The sequence below is a fragment of the Sinocyclocheilus anshuiensis genome, unplaced genomic scaffold, assembly GCF_001515605.1.
Source record: "Sinocyclocheilus anshuiensis isolate Anshui unplaced genomic scaffold, SAMN03320099.WGS_v1.1 scaffold1021, whole genome shotgun sequence".
Lineage (NCBI taxonomy): Eukaryota > Metazoa > Chordata > Actinopteri > Cypriniformes > Cyprinidae > Sinocyclocheilus > Sinocyclocheilus anshuiensis.
In genome coordinates, this window is record NW_015554136.1 from 355,570 (window position 1) to 370,962 (window position 15,393).

Sequence of the window (15,393 nt, forward strand, 5' to 3'; positions counted from 1 at the left end):
CATTAATTCATGACTTGTTAATGTATCATTATGTCATGACTTGTCTTGGAGGGGCACATCTTTAAAAGGTTATCAATTACACATGTTCTATACATATTCAGCTCATCTAAATAGATATTTGGTGCTTTTCGGTGGTTTGTAAAGAAGTGGAAGAGCAGAGGTCCTGTGGCTGCATTTGGATGGAGAAGGAACTGAACAGTAGGAGGAAAGTTGACATTTTGAAGGGGCAATAGTGGCCCAAAAGAAGAGCAAGAACACAAGACAAACGTCTGACTGCAGTGCATTATTATGATATAAAGACAGTAAACCAATCCATAACATAAAGCGATGACCATCATCTCTATGCTAACACTGATTTTAATTTGGAAAATTGCACCTGCTTAATGAATACGTTATTGTAGGACGGCAGCAGTGGAATCACTCAAAACAGAATGAGATGAAATTGTTTTTAATTATGAATGCATCATTGTGTGTTGGACGAGTTAGGTTAAACGTAAATATTGCAAGAAATCCACTGATGTTTGTGACAGCTGCAGGTGGCAAATTTATAAACAATTTTACATTGTGCCATTTTCATACATCTTGCTTCTAGAGCGTGTTTGATTTAGTTTACCCCAAAGTGTTAATTAATACATTAACTAACATGCAGGAACTAACATGTAATTAAGGTTTAATTAAGTGTTATTCATGCAGTAGTTCATATGACTCATGTCGTAGTTAAGTTAGTTCTTCATTAGTTCTTGATTAATACATATCTTAACTCATCATTAGTTCATAGTCAAGTAATTATTAATTCAGGTATTAGTACATGATAATTCATGTACTGTTATTGTAAAGTGTTACCAAAAACACAGGCTCTTTGTGAAGGAAGCTTCATTTAGAAGCACATTCCTCCAGAACATCACTGGACGATTCATGCTTGATAGACCAAAAACTCACAAACACGCACTGCAAAAAATGATTTTCTTACTTAGTATTTTCATCTTGTTTTCTAGTATAAATATCTAAACATTCTTGAATCAAGGTGCATTTACTTTACAAGTAAAATGACTTGAGATATTATGTCTTGTTTTCTGAAAAAAATAGCCTCTGAATTAAGATCATTTTTCGTACCCCACTGGCAGATATTTTTGCTCGTTTTAAGCAAAAACTAGCAAAATTTTGATGTTTTTATTTAGAAAACAAGACTTAATATCTTTTTACTTGTCATGTGAATGCATCTTGATTCAAAAATGTTTAGATATTTATACTAGAAAACAAGACGAAAATACTCTCGTTTAACTAAGAAATAATATTAAAATCAAGGCTGTTTCTTGTGACCTTCTTCTCTTTAAAATTAGAAATTGCAAACAGCGATGAACCGATGATGATTCTTATTTCATATTAATGTCATCTCTAAACTGAACTAATTTATGAAACAAGTGTGATGTTTAATAAAGGGAGTTTAAGACTTTGTCTTCATCTAGAGTGTTTAAATTTAAAATAAATGTAAATTTGCAAACAACCCTGATTGAACTGGCCTTTTTTGAAAATTGCTTTTAATTCCAAATTACAGTAAAAATGATATTTTTTCCACTAATGTAGCACATTACATTGATACAGTAATTTGATGTGTTTGAGTAATTTGAGAATGTTTGCACTTTACATTTTGCACATCATGCTTCTTCTAGATAAATTATGTTAAGATAAAGATAAAAATGTTCATGTAGATAGACCCATCTATGAGATACACATACATGTATATATTTATATAAATCATATATTTAATATATAAACATTTTTCTTAAATATATACATGCATTAGGGCTGGACGATATGGCCAAAATTGATATCACGATATATTTCTTAATTTCGGTCGATACGATATAATTCCGATATCGATATGAACACTATTCAGAGATACATTCATATAAAACACCCGCGCCGTGTTATGATTTTGAAACGTGCAGTGCTCATGTTTATTCAACGAAGTCAAACGGCACAAATAAATCAATGTATGGGAAACTGGTAATGTATATCGAAATATCGGAAATGTGTTTAAAAATCATATCACCGTTATTGAAAAAAATTATATCGCGATACATATTGATATTGAATTATTGTCCAGCCCTAACATGCATGTGTGTATTTATATACACATAATAACACGCACATACTGTATATTATGTACACAAAACATTTATTTTGGATGCGATTAATCTTTGCCCAGCACTAATAAATACATTACATTTATTTACTATTATGAAGTACTTCACAGTTCACTAGTATTACAGTGACACTGTATTGATTTACTATTTATAATTTGATAATCAATAAAAATGTGATGCGTTTCCACAATTTGTTAGCTTTAGTCCCTGCACAAATGGACTCACCTAAGAGCTGCACCAGGTTTGGGTGTTTGATTTCTTTCATAACCGCAGCTTCTTTTAAAAACTCCTCCACTTCCATTGTGTCCTCCTGCACAAGAGGAAAAACTGTTGTCAACCAGCATTCATCGCTGCATTAGGATTGTCATGCTCTAATGCAATAGAGGGCCACAGACAGCAGAGAAAAACAATGCTAAATGTGGATTATTTGACGGTATTTTCATTATATTGATCTGTCATGCGGCAGAAGCGCCAGAAGTAAACATGGCCTCATCCTCAGAAAGCATGAGCAAAACTACAAACACCACCCTCATGGCATTAAGCGAGAATGATTTTCTTACTTAGTATTTTCATCTTGTTTTCTAGTATAAATATCTAAACATTTTTGAATCAAGATGCATTCACATGACAAGTAAAATGACTTGAGATATTAAGTCTTGTTTTCTAAATCAAAATTGTTAGTTTTTGCTTAAAACGAGCAAAAATATCTGCAAGTGGGGCAAAAACAAATAATCTTGTTTAGCCTTTGAATTAAGATATTTTTTCTTGTCCCACTGGCAGATATTTTTGCTCGTTTTAAGCAAAAACTAACAAATTTGTATTTTTTTAGAAAACAAGACTTAATATCTCAAGTCATTTTACTTGTCTTGTGAATGCATCTTGAATGAAATAAGATATTAAGTCTTGTTTTCTAAATCAAAATTTTGTTAGTTTTTGCTTAAAACGAGATATCTGCCAGTGGGGTAAGAAAAATAATATTTTTTAGTCTTTGAAATAAGATAATATTTCTTGCCCCACTGGCACATATTTTTGCTCGTTTTAAGCAAAAACTAACAAAATTTTGATAAGATATTATGTCTTGTTTTCTGAAAAAAATATCACTTTTTTTTTTTTTAAGAAAACAAGACTTTAAGATATTCTTAAAGTCTTGTTTTCTTAAAAAAAAAAAACATTTGATAATTTAAAAAAAAAAAACAAGACATAATATCTTATCAAAATGTTACTTATGTAAATGCATCTCGATTCAAAAATGTTTAGATATTTATACTAGAAAACAAGACGAAAATACTAAGAGAATCGTTTTTTGCAGTGTGATGCGTTCTCGATGGGTGGCTCTGACCTTCAGTGTTTTGACAGCCACGGTCAGGTTGTATTTCTTCCAGACGCCCTCGTACACCTCTCCATACTGCCCTCCTCCCAGCTTGTGCTTCATGGTGATATCTGTGCGCTCCATCTCCCACTTGTCGTAGTTGGGCGAGACGCCGTAGATGGTGGGCTTGTTGCGTTTGGGCGCTGGGTAATGCAGCATGGTGATCAGACCGTCAGACACGGTGGAATGATGGTGAACCAGCTCCGCCAGAGTGTTAAAGCGGCTCTCCGATGAAACATACAGCTGCAGAGGAACAGACACGAGAGTGTGAGCGAGATAACAGCACAGAACCGAGCCTACAAACCCAGCAGAAGACACAAACACAAGTTAAGATAAAACGACTGGCCGCTGATCCCAGGACGCACTGCATTAAAGTCACCATGAAAACAAAATGGACTATTCTGATCTCTACGGAATATGCAAGGTTTATTATAAATGTTTTATCAGTGCACATCGTTTTTTAAAATTCATGTTTTCTCATATGTGAGCCTGGAGCACAAAAGCAGTCTTAAGTCGCTGGGGTATATTTGTAGCAATAGCCAACAATACATTGTATGGGTCAAAATTATACATTTTTCTTTTATGCCAAAAATCATTAGGATATTAAGTAAAGATCATGTTCCATGAAGATATTTAGTAAATTTCCTACCGTAAATATATCAAAACTTAATTTTTGATTAGTAATATGCATTGCTAAGAACTTAATTTGAACAACTTTAAAGATGATTTTCTCAATATTTAGATTTTTTTGCACCCTCAGATTACAGATTTTCAAATATTGTCCTATCCTAACAAACCATACATCAATGGAAAGCTTATTTATTCAGCAAAACAAAAAAACCTTTATGACTGGTTTTGTGGTACAGGGTCAAATATAACCAATGTTTTAAAATGATTTGAGTCAAGCATTTCACATCTCACGTGAGTATGAATAGTTGTTACATAACTTGTGCAATGATATTAATGTGCATTTTTGAAGCCACTTCAGAGACTATATTTATCCACAGACTTGATATAAACAACCATAACTGAAACAAAGCATGTAAGCATGTAAATATCAATCTTGACACGCGTTTTTAAATATCAATCTCTTTTAAACGTTATGTGCTAAAGACATCCATCTGAAACATTACAAGCGTTAACATACTGTAACATTGTAACATTCAAGAGTGATACACTGAAGAAGCCTCATTAATGCATTCACGCAGGAACAACCAGGATTTAACAGGAAACAGTGCATTCGAGTGTGTTTAAATGCACCTTTTTAACCATTCATTGGTGTGATAACTGCATTTTGAACACTTTATTCATCCATACGCTTCAGATGTAGCAGGAGGGTCAAGAACTTGGATTCATGTCATGTGTATCGGTCAAGTGTCCTGAATGGAGTTATATGATACTGGCTGTGTAATTATTAAAAGCAGCTATCCTTACTAATTGCCAACGTTTAAGCAATTGTGTACATTTTGAAACGTCAGAGCAGGTTAAAAGTGAGCAGCTGAGCTGGAATGGTGTGTGGAGCTCATTCCTGACGGCTTACACTGGAGATTCCAGCAGGGAAGTGTGAGGCGGCCGAGGCGCGTCAGGCATGCGAGGAATGAGCGCAGGAATGCAGCGCTGCAGTGCATGCGTGACACATGGACTCACTCATCAACGACTGCCTTCACTACTGAGCGCTGCTGTCAGGAGAGCACTTCAGCATGCTATTGGAACACACTCCATAAGGGATGCACCGAATGTTCCGCAAGAAAATAGCAAAAAAAGCACTTTCGGTGTTCGGCTGAATAAGCGAAAAGACCAAATAATATGAACTAGGGCTGTCAAAATGGCTGAAAAACTAAATTCGAATTTTGTACTTAAACATTATCAATATTCGAATTTAAAATGCATAATTTCAGTTAGGGGGGAAACATGCGTTTGTCTTCTCTCTCTGAGGCCACAAGAGGGCGCATCGAGCTAAATATTACTAATGCACGCTTATTCAAAGCAATACAATAACACGACTATCTGTGAAAAAAGTGCATGATGTTTAAAATAATGCTTATAAACCATATATAATTAATTAAGTTGCTTAAACAATTAGAAACAAAACAGCATCATGAATGTATAGTTGAATACAAAGGACCGAAAACCAATCACAAAGAGTGCTTTTTCATTTAAAAACATAAGATGCAGTGGGATGGGACGTCTCGAGACGTTTTTTAAAAGTTGAATTTGCGTTCATTTTCTATGGCTTTCTAAACATGCGGCTCTCTTGTGCGAGACGCGAGTGCAACGCTGATAGATGTCCCTCTAGAAAATGCGATAAATATGCATTCTGTGTGAACGGCTTGGTTTCAGTTTTGACGTAAACAACATCTTCTCCGCATTGATGTTCTCTTTTCCCGCAATATTTCGAATGAACAACCTAGCAGCCCTCATCCAGTGGCTTTAACTGAATAAGCTATGAAAAACATTAAAACGCAACGACACCTACATCGTTATCATATCTCGTGTCCACTGATAAAGCCGCCTGACACACGCCTAACATTCGAATGCAACGTTTTTGCATTCGAATGTGGATTTATATTTTAAATCCAACGAATATTTGAAATTCAAATTTCTTTTTGACAGCCCTAATATGTACCGAACAATGATGTGACGCAATCAAATAGAGGCGCGCACTAAAGCAGCAAACATGTCTGCAGTGTGAAAGCATTTAAAACTGTCCGAGAAAGACGCAAAAATCATTACAAGCACCGAGAGCAAGAGACTGTTTAGTACTGCATTCAAAGTCCAAAGCGCGAGGGAAATCTGCGCTGAAACAGTGTTACTCATCAGCTGCTCAGTAACATTTTTATGCATTTTTTAAATAAAAGAAAATTAAGACAACAATAATGATAATAATAATAATAATAATTACAACAGATCTATTAATACATTTATTATAACACTCACACATAGTGTTCAAACTGGGATTTGTAATATTTTCTAATGTTTTAAAAATTCTCTTCTGCTCGCTGCATTTATTTGTACAGTAAAAAATACATGACAGATTCAAGAAGGGGGTCTCAATTCACAAAAATGTATATTTTACTAACTTATTAATTTTAAGTTAAATTGTGCTTTGTTGGTATAGTGTCTGCTAGAATGTTAAAAATGTTCATTGTTAAGTAAATATTTTTAAATTGTTTTGTAATTGAATTTTTTTTTTGAAAAGCTAGACAAAAAAGTAAAAAGTACATTTTGGCTATTTAATTTATGCAATGTTGAAAAATTTTTTGGGAAAAATATATGGGGAAAAAATGCTGAAAAACTGTGTTCGGTATTCGGACCAGTGTTTTATTTTGTTCGGCTTGGGCCAAGAATTTTCATTTCGGTGCATCCCTATAATCCATTTAACTTTAGAAAATCAAAATAATAAATGGAAGGTTAACTGACACTGCTACTGAACTAAACTAAATCAACTACATAAAGCTGAATAATGACTCTGTCTTCTATAGAGCTGTTTATAGATTAAATGTGTTTCATAGTTGAATACTGCAGCATTAACACTTTTATTTTCCTGATTATTATTGTAAAGCTGCTTTGAAACAATGCATGCAAACAATAACTGTTAATACAGTGGCTTGCCAAAAAAATGTTAAATTCACAATTTCTTCAAGAAATTGCTAGCAACTGTTACTTAATTTCTATTGCAATATTAAGGAAGCGATGATGCTTCTCACCAGCCAATGCGATGCGTGTCAACAGTGAGGAAATCAAGACTAGTCAGTAGCCAGTTAATGAGCTAGTCTAAGTATCGTTAGTGAGTTCATTACATAATTAATTTCAGGGTAGGTAAGGGAATTAATCGTCACGTTCAGCATTTCTGTGCTCCATCACAGAACTCCACTGCGAGTAAACAGCCACCTGAATGCATGAGTGATATCACTGCATGCAGATTTATTTTTACATGAGAAACAATTACCGTCTGAAAAGGGCTTGAGCTTTTAAAAATTAGATATTTAGGGCCCTATGAAATCAGTTTTATTTTTTCCCAAATTCCATTTTTTCCATTTAAATTTTTCCAGATTCTGTTTTTTTTTTCTTTTTTGTTTTAATTTTTCTAGACTCTGGTTTAATGGTTAAATTTAAATTTTATTAATCATAAAGCATGTCTATTTAATTGAAATCATGAAACTTACAATATTAAACAGCAATTTAAATGTACATTTAGTCATTTAGCAGACGCTTTTATCCAAAGCCACTTACAAATGAGGACAATGGAAGAAATAAAAATCAACAAAAGGGCAATGATACACAGATTTATTAAAAGCTTAACAAAAATTGCATTAAGGCCTTTTGAACTGCCCCCCCCCCCCCTTATTTTTTTTACAAAATTCAGTTTTCTATAAATTTTCTGGATTCCATTTTAATGGTTTCATTAAATATTAAGAATCAGAAGCATCTCTAATTAATTGATTTTATTAAATGCGCCATTCATTCACACAGAGACACGCAGAACATGCAGGATTCATATTTAAATAGTATTTTTGCAGTTTAATATTCAGAGACACTAGTCCATATCTGATTTAGTTCATGTTCTGATTTAGGTGTACTGACCTACTTTTGATGCATCCGTCCTAAATTTTGCAAATTTCGTGACATTCCGCGTTATACAGTAAATTCCGTTTCTATGACTTGGATTCCGTCCATGTTTTCCGCATCACAGAAATCATACAGCCCTAGATATTCCAAACCAGTTTTATTTGTACACATCACGCAGCATTCTCAAACGAAATTGCTGAACGGCGTATTATTGTTCATCCCAAAGAGGCACAAAATCACTTTCACAGACTTTTTCATTAACTGTTCCCTCCTGGTGGTTTTAGACTTGCACTCATTTCATTTACTAACTGCTTGTTTTCTTAAAAAAAAAATAGCTTGCTCTATTCTATCTGTGTTCTTTTTATTTATTATATAATTAAAGAAACAAACAAACCTCGCTATGTGTACTGCGTTAAGCTAACTGAGACTTGTTATAGCACTTGCATATCATTGCTCTTTTGTTGATTTTGATTGCTTCCATTGTCCACATTTGTAAGTCGCTTTGGATAAAAGCGTCTACTAAACCACTAAATGTAAATGTATATTTCAGGCTAGTGAGAGTGTGTATTTCACCCGCTGCTAATCAGATGTGTATAATCTGATATTATCTGTAATCACTTCATTGTCACTGCTGTCAGGCTTGTGAAGCATCAGTGGAAACACTCTCTGGTTCTGAAGCTCACCTTGCCGTCGGAGGCCGTGTTGATGCGGTAGTGGTAGACGCGGCCCTCGCAGCGCAGCGAGATGGACCTCTGTCCCGGGCTGCTCTCGCTCTCGCGCACCAGAAAGCTGCCGTTGATGCCGCTGCTCAGAAGGTACTCGGCGGCATTGCGGGACACGGGCCCGTGGTACCAGCTGTGCTTCTCCAGGCTGTTGACGGGCGTGATGTAGTTGCTGGGAACCCAGCCCTGGCCGTTCTTGGTCTGCGCCTCGCACCACTCGCCATTGTGATTGTATCCCAGAACCCTCAGCTTCTCTCCTGATCAGAGCATTATGTCAAAGTCATTTCAATGTCTATTAACTCTTTCTCCGCCAGCATTTTCGTAAAAAGTTGCCAGCCACTGCCAGCGATTTTGATGATTTTCACAAAAATTTGATGGCCTCCAGTATATTTTGCTGTATGAATATTTGAATATGCAATACACCAAAATAAAGAACAGAGCCTCTACTTTAAAACAATCAGTTTTATTCTAGCTTAAAGCATTCTTTTTTTTATCAACACTTGAATATAGGTAGGTTTCATAAAAAATGTATTTGAGCAAAAAGGTGAGAAAATCCAATTTTTATCAAAAACTACATCTGGGTAATATTCAGTACGATTATCAAAGCATAAATCCAGTAAATCGCTTCCATAGAGTTAAGGCCGAAAAATAATTGATTTACAGCTGTGCCGTTGTAATTGTGGAAAGTGTGAATTAAAACAGATGCACATCTACTCCCGTTGCATCAAAGGTTTCTATTTACAAGCTTTATGCAGCATTGAGCATCATAACCAATCACAGACTGTCGGCTGAGCACATGAATGCATTAGAGATGTAATGGTATGAACATTTCTTATCACCTAATTATCACGGTTATCAGTATTATCACGGTGTTGTTAAAATGTGCTGGAAATGTTCAAAATGTACGGACACATAAATCGCTACACCATGTTTTGTATTGAAAATCAACAAATAATAAATAAAATTACTTTTTGTTTGCATAAACACTAAAACAATAACATTACCAGTGATGTCTGGAAGTACAACAGTTTATCTAATAACATGTATGAAATGTTCAAATAAAGCTTTGGAAAAGTTTCATAAAATGGTAAACCAAACATTCAGCCTTTAAATAAAGAAAAGGGTTAAGGCAAAATGATACACACGTGACACTGTTAATTAAAACTGTGCTTAATGCTGGATAGTATTTATTTATACGGAGTTGTTGAAATTGTGGAAATCGAATACGGTTTTAATGATACTTAAAATATGAAACGGTAATACTAACCGTGGGGAATTTTATTATGATTTATCGTCAAACCGGTAATGGTTCCATCCCTAGAATGCATCGACCAATCAAGAGGCGTTTAAATCCATTTAGTCCATAAACTAAAAAATCTACGTTGTTTTCATGACTTTAAAAAAAAAAAAAAATAGCCTCGGACAAACAAACGGAGTTGCTACTGTCTTACAATGACAGCTGTCAGTGTGAAAACCTTGTTCCTATATCTTTTTGAAACATTTTGGACACAGAAGGACCACCATTCAAGTGGGACTTTAATATGCCGTGGAGGGATATATAAAAGATTTTAAAATACATATTGTGGGTATTAATTTGGAAGCGAGGGTTTACAGATCACAATGCAAGCGGGAGAAGCCTCATGTTACGTTCGTCACGATCGCAGATAACAACATCCCGGATCAACACTGTTCATGTATCGCAGGGTACGATTAAATTAATTTACATTTAACCGGTTTAATATGAAGAGACACTGAAATGTAGACCTTCGTTTATGTGTTTTTGCCCTACACTGTACAAGACGCGAGAACAGTCCGCCATTTAGGTTTGTATGGACTCACTAACTTTAACATTAGCTAGTTTCAGCCAGAGATACCAAGCACAAGATGGCATTAACGTTCTGCTTGAGCAGATGAAAATTGTAACTTAGTGAGAGTATGACAACCAGAAAACGAACGTTTTTGTCTTCATTGGGATTGGGGGGGAATGCTTTGGGACATTTTGCTCCGTTTTGATTGGGTTTAGGAAATATAATAAAATAAATTCCTCTCAGGATACCTGGAATCAGTGTTACAAGTACCCCAGACACAACGTTTTTCCATTTTTGAAGCATAAACCCCATAAAAACGATGCAAGCTCTTTCTCTATGGCGCTGAAACCTACAGATGTCCGAGTTCCGCTCCCCGAGCAACTGATACTCGACTGCCATTGGCTCATCTGCGTTCGAGGGGAGGGGCTTACCTATAGGTCAATTGAAGGTGACGAGCCTTACAAGTTGATTTATCTGCGTTTAAAAAATGCCTCTGGTCATAGAAAGTTTCCAATGACTGCTGAAGCTTTTTAGCTCGGGTAGAATGTGCGATCTCTGACTGAGTTTGCTGGCTTCCATGGGTGCAATACACTGTGTTTTCCAGCAACTGGCAACCCAGGGTGTCGAAATGCTATTGGGTAAATTGGCAGTGGACGGAGTCACAGGAATCATAATCATGATTAAAATACAATTAATCCTGCAGCCCTAGTGTCCACTGGCTCTAAGAAAAAAAACGGCATCATTTTGCATAGCACAAGCTCATTAAGTATGTTTATATGCACTTCAAAGAGTTGGTTTTTAATTGGAACGCAGCAAGAATTTGTCTTTTTAAAATGACGGTGCAAATAAGAACTTATACATGGCTTCCCGTTATAGATATGTTCTCATGTGAAGAGATTCTGATGGCTAGCGGCTGTCAGTGATCAGCTCATCCACATTAGATGTCTGATCTCCATCAGAGAGCAAAAAAACGAAATTCTTGAAATTCGTTTGCTATGCATCCGAATAAAAGGATTACATGCCGAGATACTAGCAATCTTCTTTTATTCTTATAAAGTGCTCAGTCAGAGCATATTAAAATCGACAGATGTTTCGGTCATGCAGGACCTCCCTCAGTGTTCACTTTCTATTGAAACGCTTCATTTTTCGATTCAGCTCCTCACATTATCAACACACGTGTATCTAATCGATTAAATTAATGAATCAGTGACAGACCATTTACTTCATTGGCAATTTACAAATAAATCCAGAGGAGATACAGAGAAATACAGAATCAACCTTTTATTTGGATGCATAATCAAAGAATTTAGGTTTTTTTTGCTCTTTTTTTCAAGAATTGAGTTTTTTTGCTTTTTGACGGATTCTATTATTGACTTGCAATCGTGTTACATGTGAATGGAACCAAGCGCAAAATCCTCCTTTTTTCATTTTTGATCTCCATCAAATTCATGAAGTGTTTATCATAAAGACTTGGGACACTATGTGTACTTAGGGCTGGACGATATGGCCAAAATTTATATCACGATATATTTCTTCATTTCAGTCGATACGATATAATTCCGATATCGATATGAACATATTTTTGGCTCTTCAACGAATTGCTTGCGGGGTTCGCATTAGATAAAAGCATCTGCTAAATGAACAAAGCTGTACTAACTAACCTCCTGTCTGGGGCTTCTATAGGAGATGCACTAATAACAGCTTGTTATAAAACAGCGGGGTGAAATATCGTTATTCCAGGCACTGAATCCACACGCTGTCATTATCTAATGAAGTGAGGGGCGTCTGGATGGCTGTAGATCTTCCCCTCACTGATTTTCACAGGCCGAATGGAAAGAACTGACATGTTGAGTAAGATAAAGGAAGAGGAGGAGATGAAGAATGTGCAGCAAATATGTGGATTTCCAGTCAGACATGTGACCTCATATGACTGCTAATAAACGGCGGAACAAAGAGCAGCTTCTCTCATGCTGTGACTGCAGGAGTCCCAAATAAACACTCATTCACTAATGTGCATTCTGCTGTTGATACACAACTCAATGCCCATCTTAAAGGAGACTTTATTGTAAACCGTTTCTTCACCTCATTTGGTGTTCCTCGTCAAAAATGACCGCCCTTTTAAAAATTGCTTGTAATCTTGTTATACGATATTATCAGAAAATCTTTTTGTTAACTTGTTTTCTTTTAATTAGCTTAGGTTTTGCGTTTCTTTAATCAGCTGACTGATCAAAGGTCTCAATGATATGAGCTAATGCTCCTCAGTTTAGGAGTGAAAAAACATTAGTTACGGATAGTTTTGGCCATATTCACTAAAAATTGAGATGCACAAGCTCAGATCAATGAGGCCTATGATCAATCATCTCCAAAAACAAATACAAAACCTGTGTTAATTGAAAGAAAACAAGTTGATAAAAGGATTGAATCCAATATTTGGATTTAATCCAATTAGCATAATGCAATTTTTTGTAGGCTGGTCATTTTTGATCTGGAAACACCACAAGAGTACCAATGTGGGGGGGGGGGGCTGCTAGTGAACAAGGAGTATGTTCACTAGCACATTATTTGCAGATGTTAATTTCTGTGGTATCGAAGCTAGCAGCGAATACGGTGAAACTTCACTGGTACTGGTGACACCTGCTAGACTGAGGCATGATGAAGTGTTTAACGTGTTCGGATGATGAAGCATGCGATGTGTGTCTGACCTTTGGTGATGCTGAGAGTGTTATCGCCGCTCGCGACGAAGTCATACAGCGCTACGAACAGATTGGGGTCATTTTCGCTGGGTCCCGCCAGCAGATTCTCTTTGGAGTTCCAGCGCGCCGCCTCAGACAGACCCGGGGCCTCGAAATCCGGCCGCTGAAGCGCTTCTGCAAACAGACCAATACATGACAATGAATATGAGAATGCATGTTAACATATGTGTGACCCTGGAGCACAACACCAGTCATAAGGGTCATTTTTTTGAAAATGAGATTAATACATCATCTGAAAGCTGAATAAATAAGCTTTCCATTGATGTATGGTTTGTTAGACATATACATATATATATACATATACATATACATATACACACACACTGATTTTTTAAAAATCCAAATGCAAAAACGCAGAAAATACAGAGCTATATATATATATACCGTATATCGTAAATCAGCCAAAAAATACAGCGATATGAATTTTTGGCCACATCGCCCAGCCATAATAGTAACACACACCCCAAATGTAATCATCAATACAGTCAGCTCACAGTACATCACCACAACCACGTGTGTCATAAAACATCATGGACATAAACGCCAATCTGAACTTTTTAATGAGTCACATTCATTACTCTGTGCCATGCGGAGAAACACGTGCAGTGAAACGATCGTGACTGATGACCTCAGACATAAACAAGGCAAATAAGATACGGCAGAAGATTTGTTTTTCATGCATAAACTCACTGACTGGGACATGAATCAGCTTAGAGAAAAAATAAAAGAGTGTTTTAATCACCCAAAAACGGGAATTCAGTCATCATTTTCCTAATGTTGACTGAAATGCAAAAGGAAAACATTTGAGCAGTCCTCAGTGACCTTAAGCCCTAGCATGTGGATGACTGCTGCTTTTATGGGCATTTTTGGAGCCTGACAGCAATGATAAAGATTCTCCTCGTGTTCCACAGAACGACATGAGAGTCAGTAAACAATGAGGGAATGGTTAACTAACCCTTTAGTCACCCGTAAAACGCCAGTGCATTTGGGTAGTTGACAAATAATATGGATTTTTTTTTTAATCCACATCACAACTCAATGTTCAAGGCATGTACAGGAGAATTATGTAACTGGACTTCCACAATTTTTAGCTTTGCAATTCCCATTTAGCACGATCTCATGTTAAAGTCATGAGCAGCCAGTCAACATACAGCCACGAAGACATCAGGCTACAATACAATCAGATGTTTCTTTCACATTTCAGCTCCTTTATACACGACCAGTCAAACGTTGTTGAACAGTAAGATGTGTTTTTTTTTTTAAAGAAGTCTCTTCTGCTCACCAAGCCTGCATGCATCCTTGCTAAATAAAAGTATTAATTTCTATAATTTCTATAATTATACTGACTCCAAGCTTCTGAATGGTAGAGTGTACAATGTTACAAAAGCTTTTTATTTCAGATATGTTTGATCTTTAAAATTTTCTATTCATCAAAGAATCCTGAAAAAAATGTACTCACCTGTGTTCAACATTGATAATAATAATCAGAAATGTTTCTTGAGCAGCAAATCAGCATATTAGAATGATTTCTGAAGATCATGTCACACTGAAGACTGGAGTATTTTGGATCAAATAAATGCAGGCTTGGTGAGCAGAAGAGACTTCTTTGCAAAACATTAAAAATCTTACTGTCCAAAACAAAGACTGGTAGTATACACTCACGCCATTAGAACAACATTTCAGAGTTTTAAAGGGGTCCTATTATGCTTTTTCAATTTTTTTATTTTAGTCAGTGTGTAGTGTGTATGTTTGGGCATAAAAAAGATCTACAAAGTTACAAATTCCACTCCAAAGGGAGATATTTCATTTTGTTTAAATCCCTTTTCAAGAACTACAACGAACAGCTCATTTGGACTACAGCGTTGTTTTGTACACACACACACGCTCACACACACACACACACGCTCTCGCGCACACACACACACGCTCTCGCGCACACACACACGCTCTCACGCACACACACACGCTCTCACGCACACGCTCTCACGCACACACACACACACACACACACACACACACACACAC

At 36.1% G+C, this 15,393-nt stretch overlaps 1 protein-coding gene across 2 annotated transcripts in view; it reads right to left on the reverse strand.

The window, feature by feature from the left end:
* The window catches only part of LOC107670387 (tyrosine-protein kinase ABL1-like), a 41,222-nt gene that overhangs the window by 8,767 nt on the left and 17,062 nt on the right, over positions 1 to 15,393 (reverse strand). For both annotated transcript variants that reach the window (XM_016462969.1, XM_016462970.1), the window contains 4 exons: positions 13,318 to 13,482; positions 8,769 to 9,064; positions 3,487 to 3,759; positions 2,373 to 2,457 (listed from right to left, as the gene is read on the reverse strand). In XM_016462969.1, the coding sequence (XP_016318455.1) occupies positions 2,373 to 2,457; positions 3,487 to 3,759; positions 8,769 to 9,064; positions 13,318 to 13,482 (819 nt within the window). The remainder of the gene's footprint in view (positions 1 to 2,372; positions 2,458 to 3,486; positions 3,760 to 8,768; positions 9,065 to 13,317; positions 13,483 to 15,393) is intronic.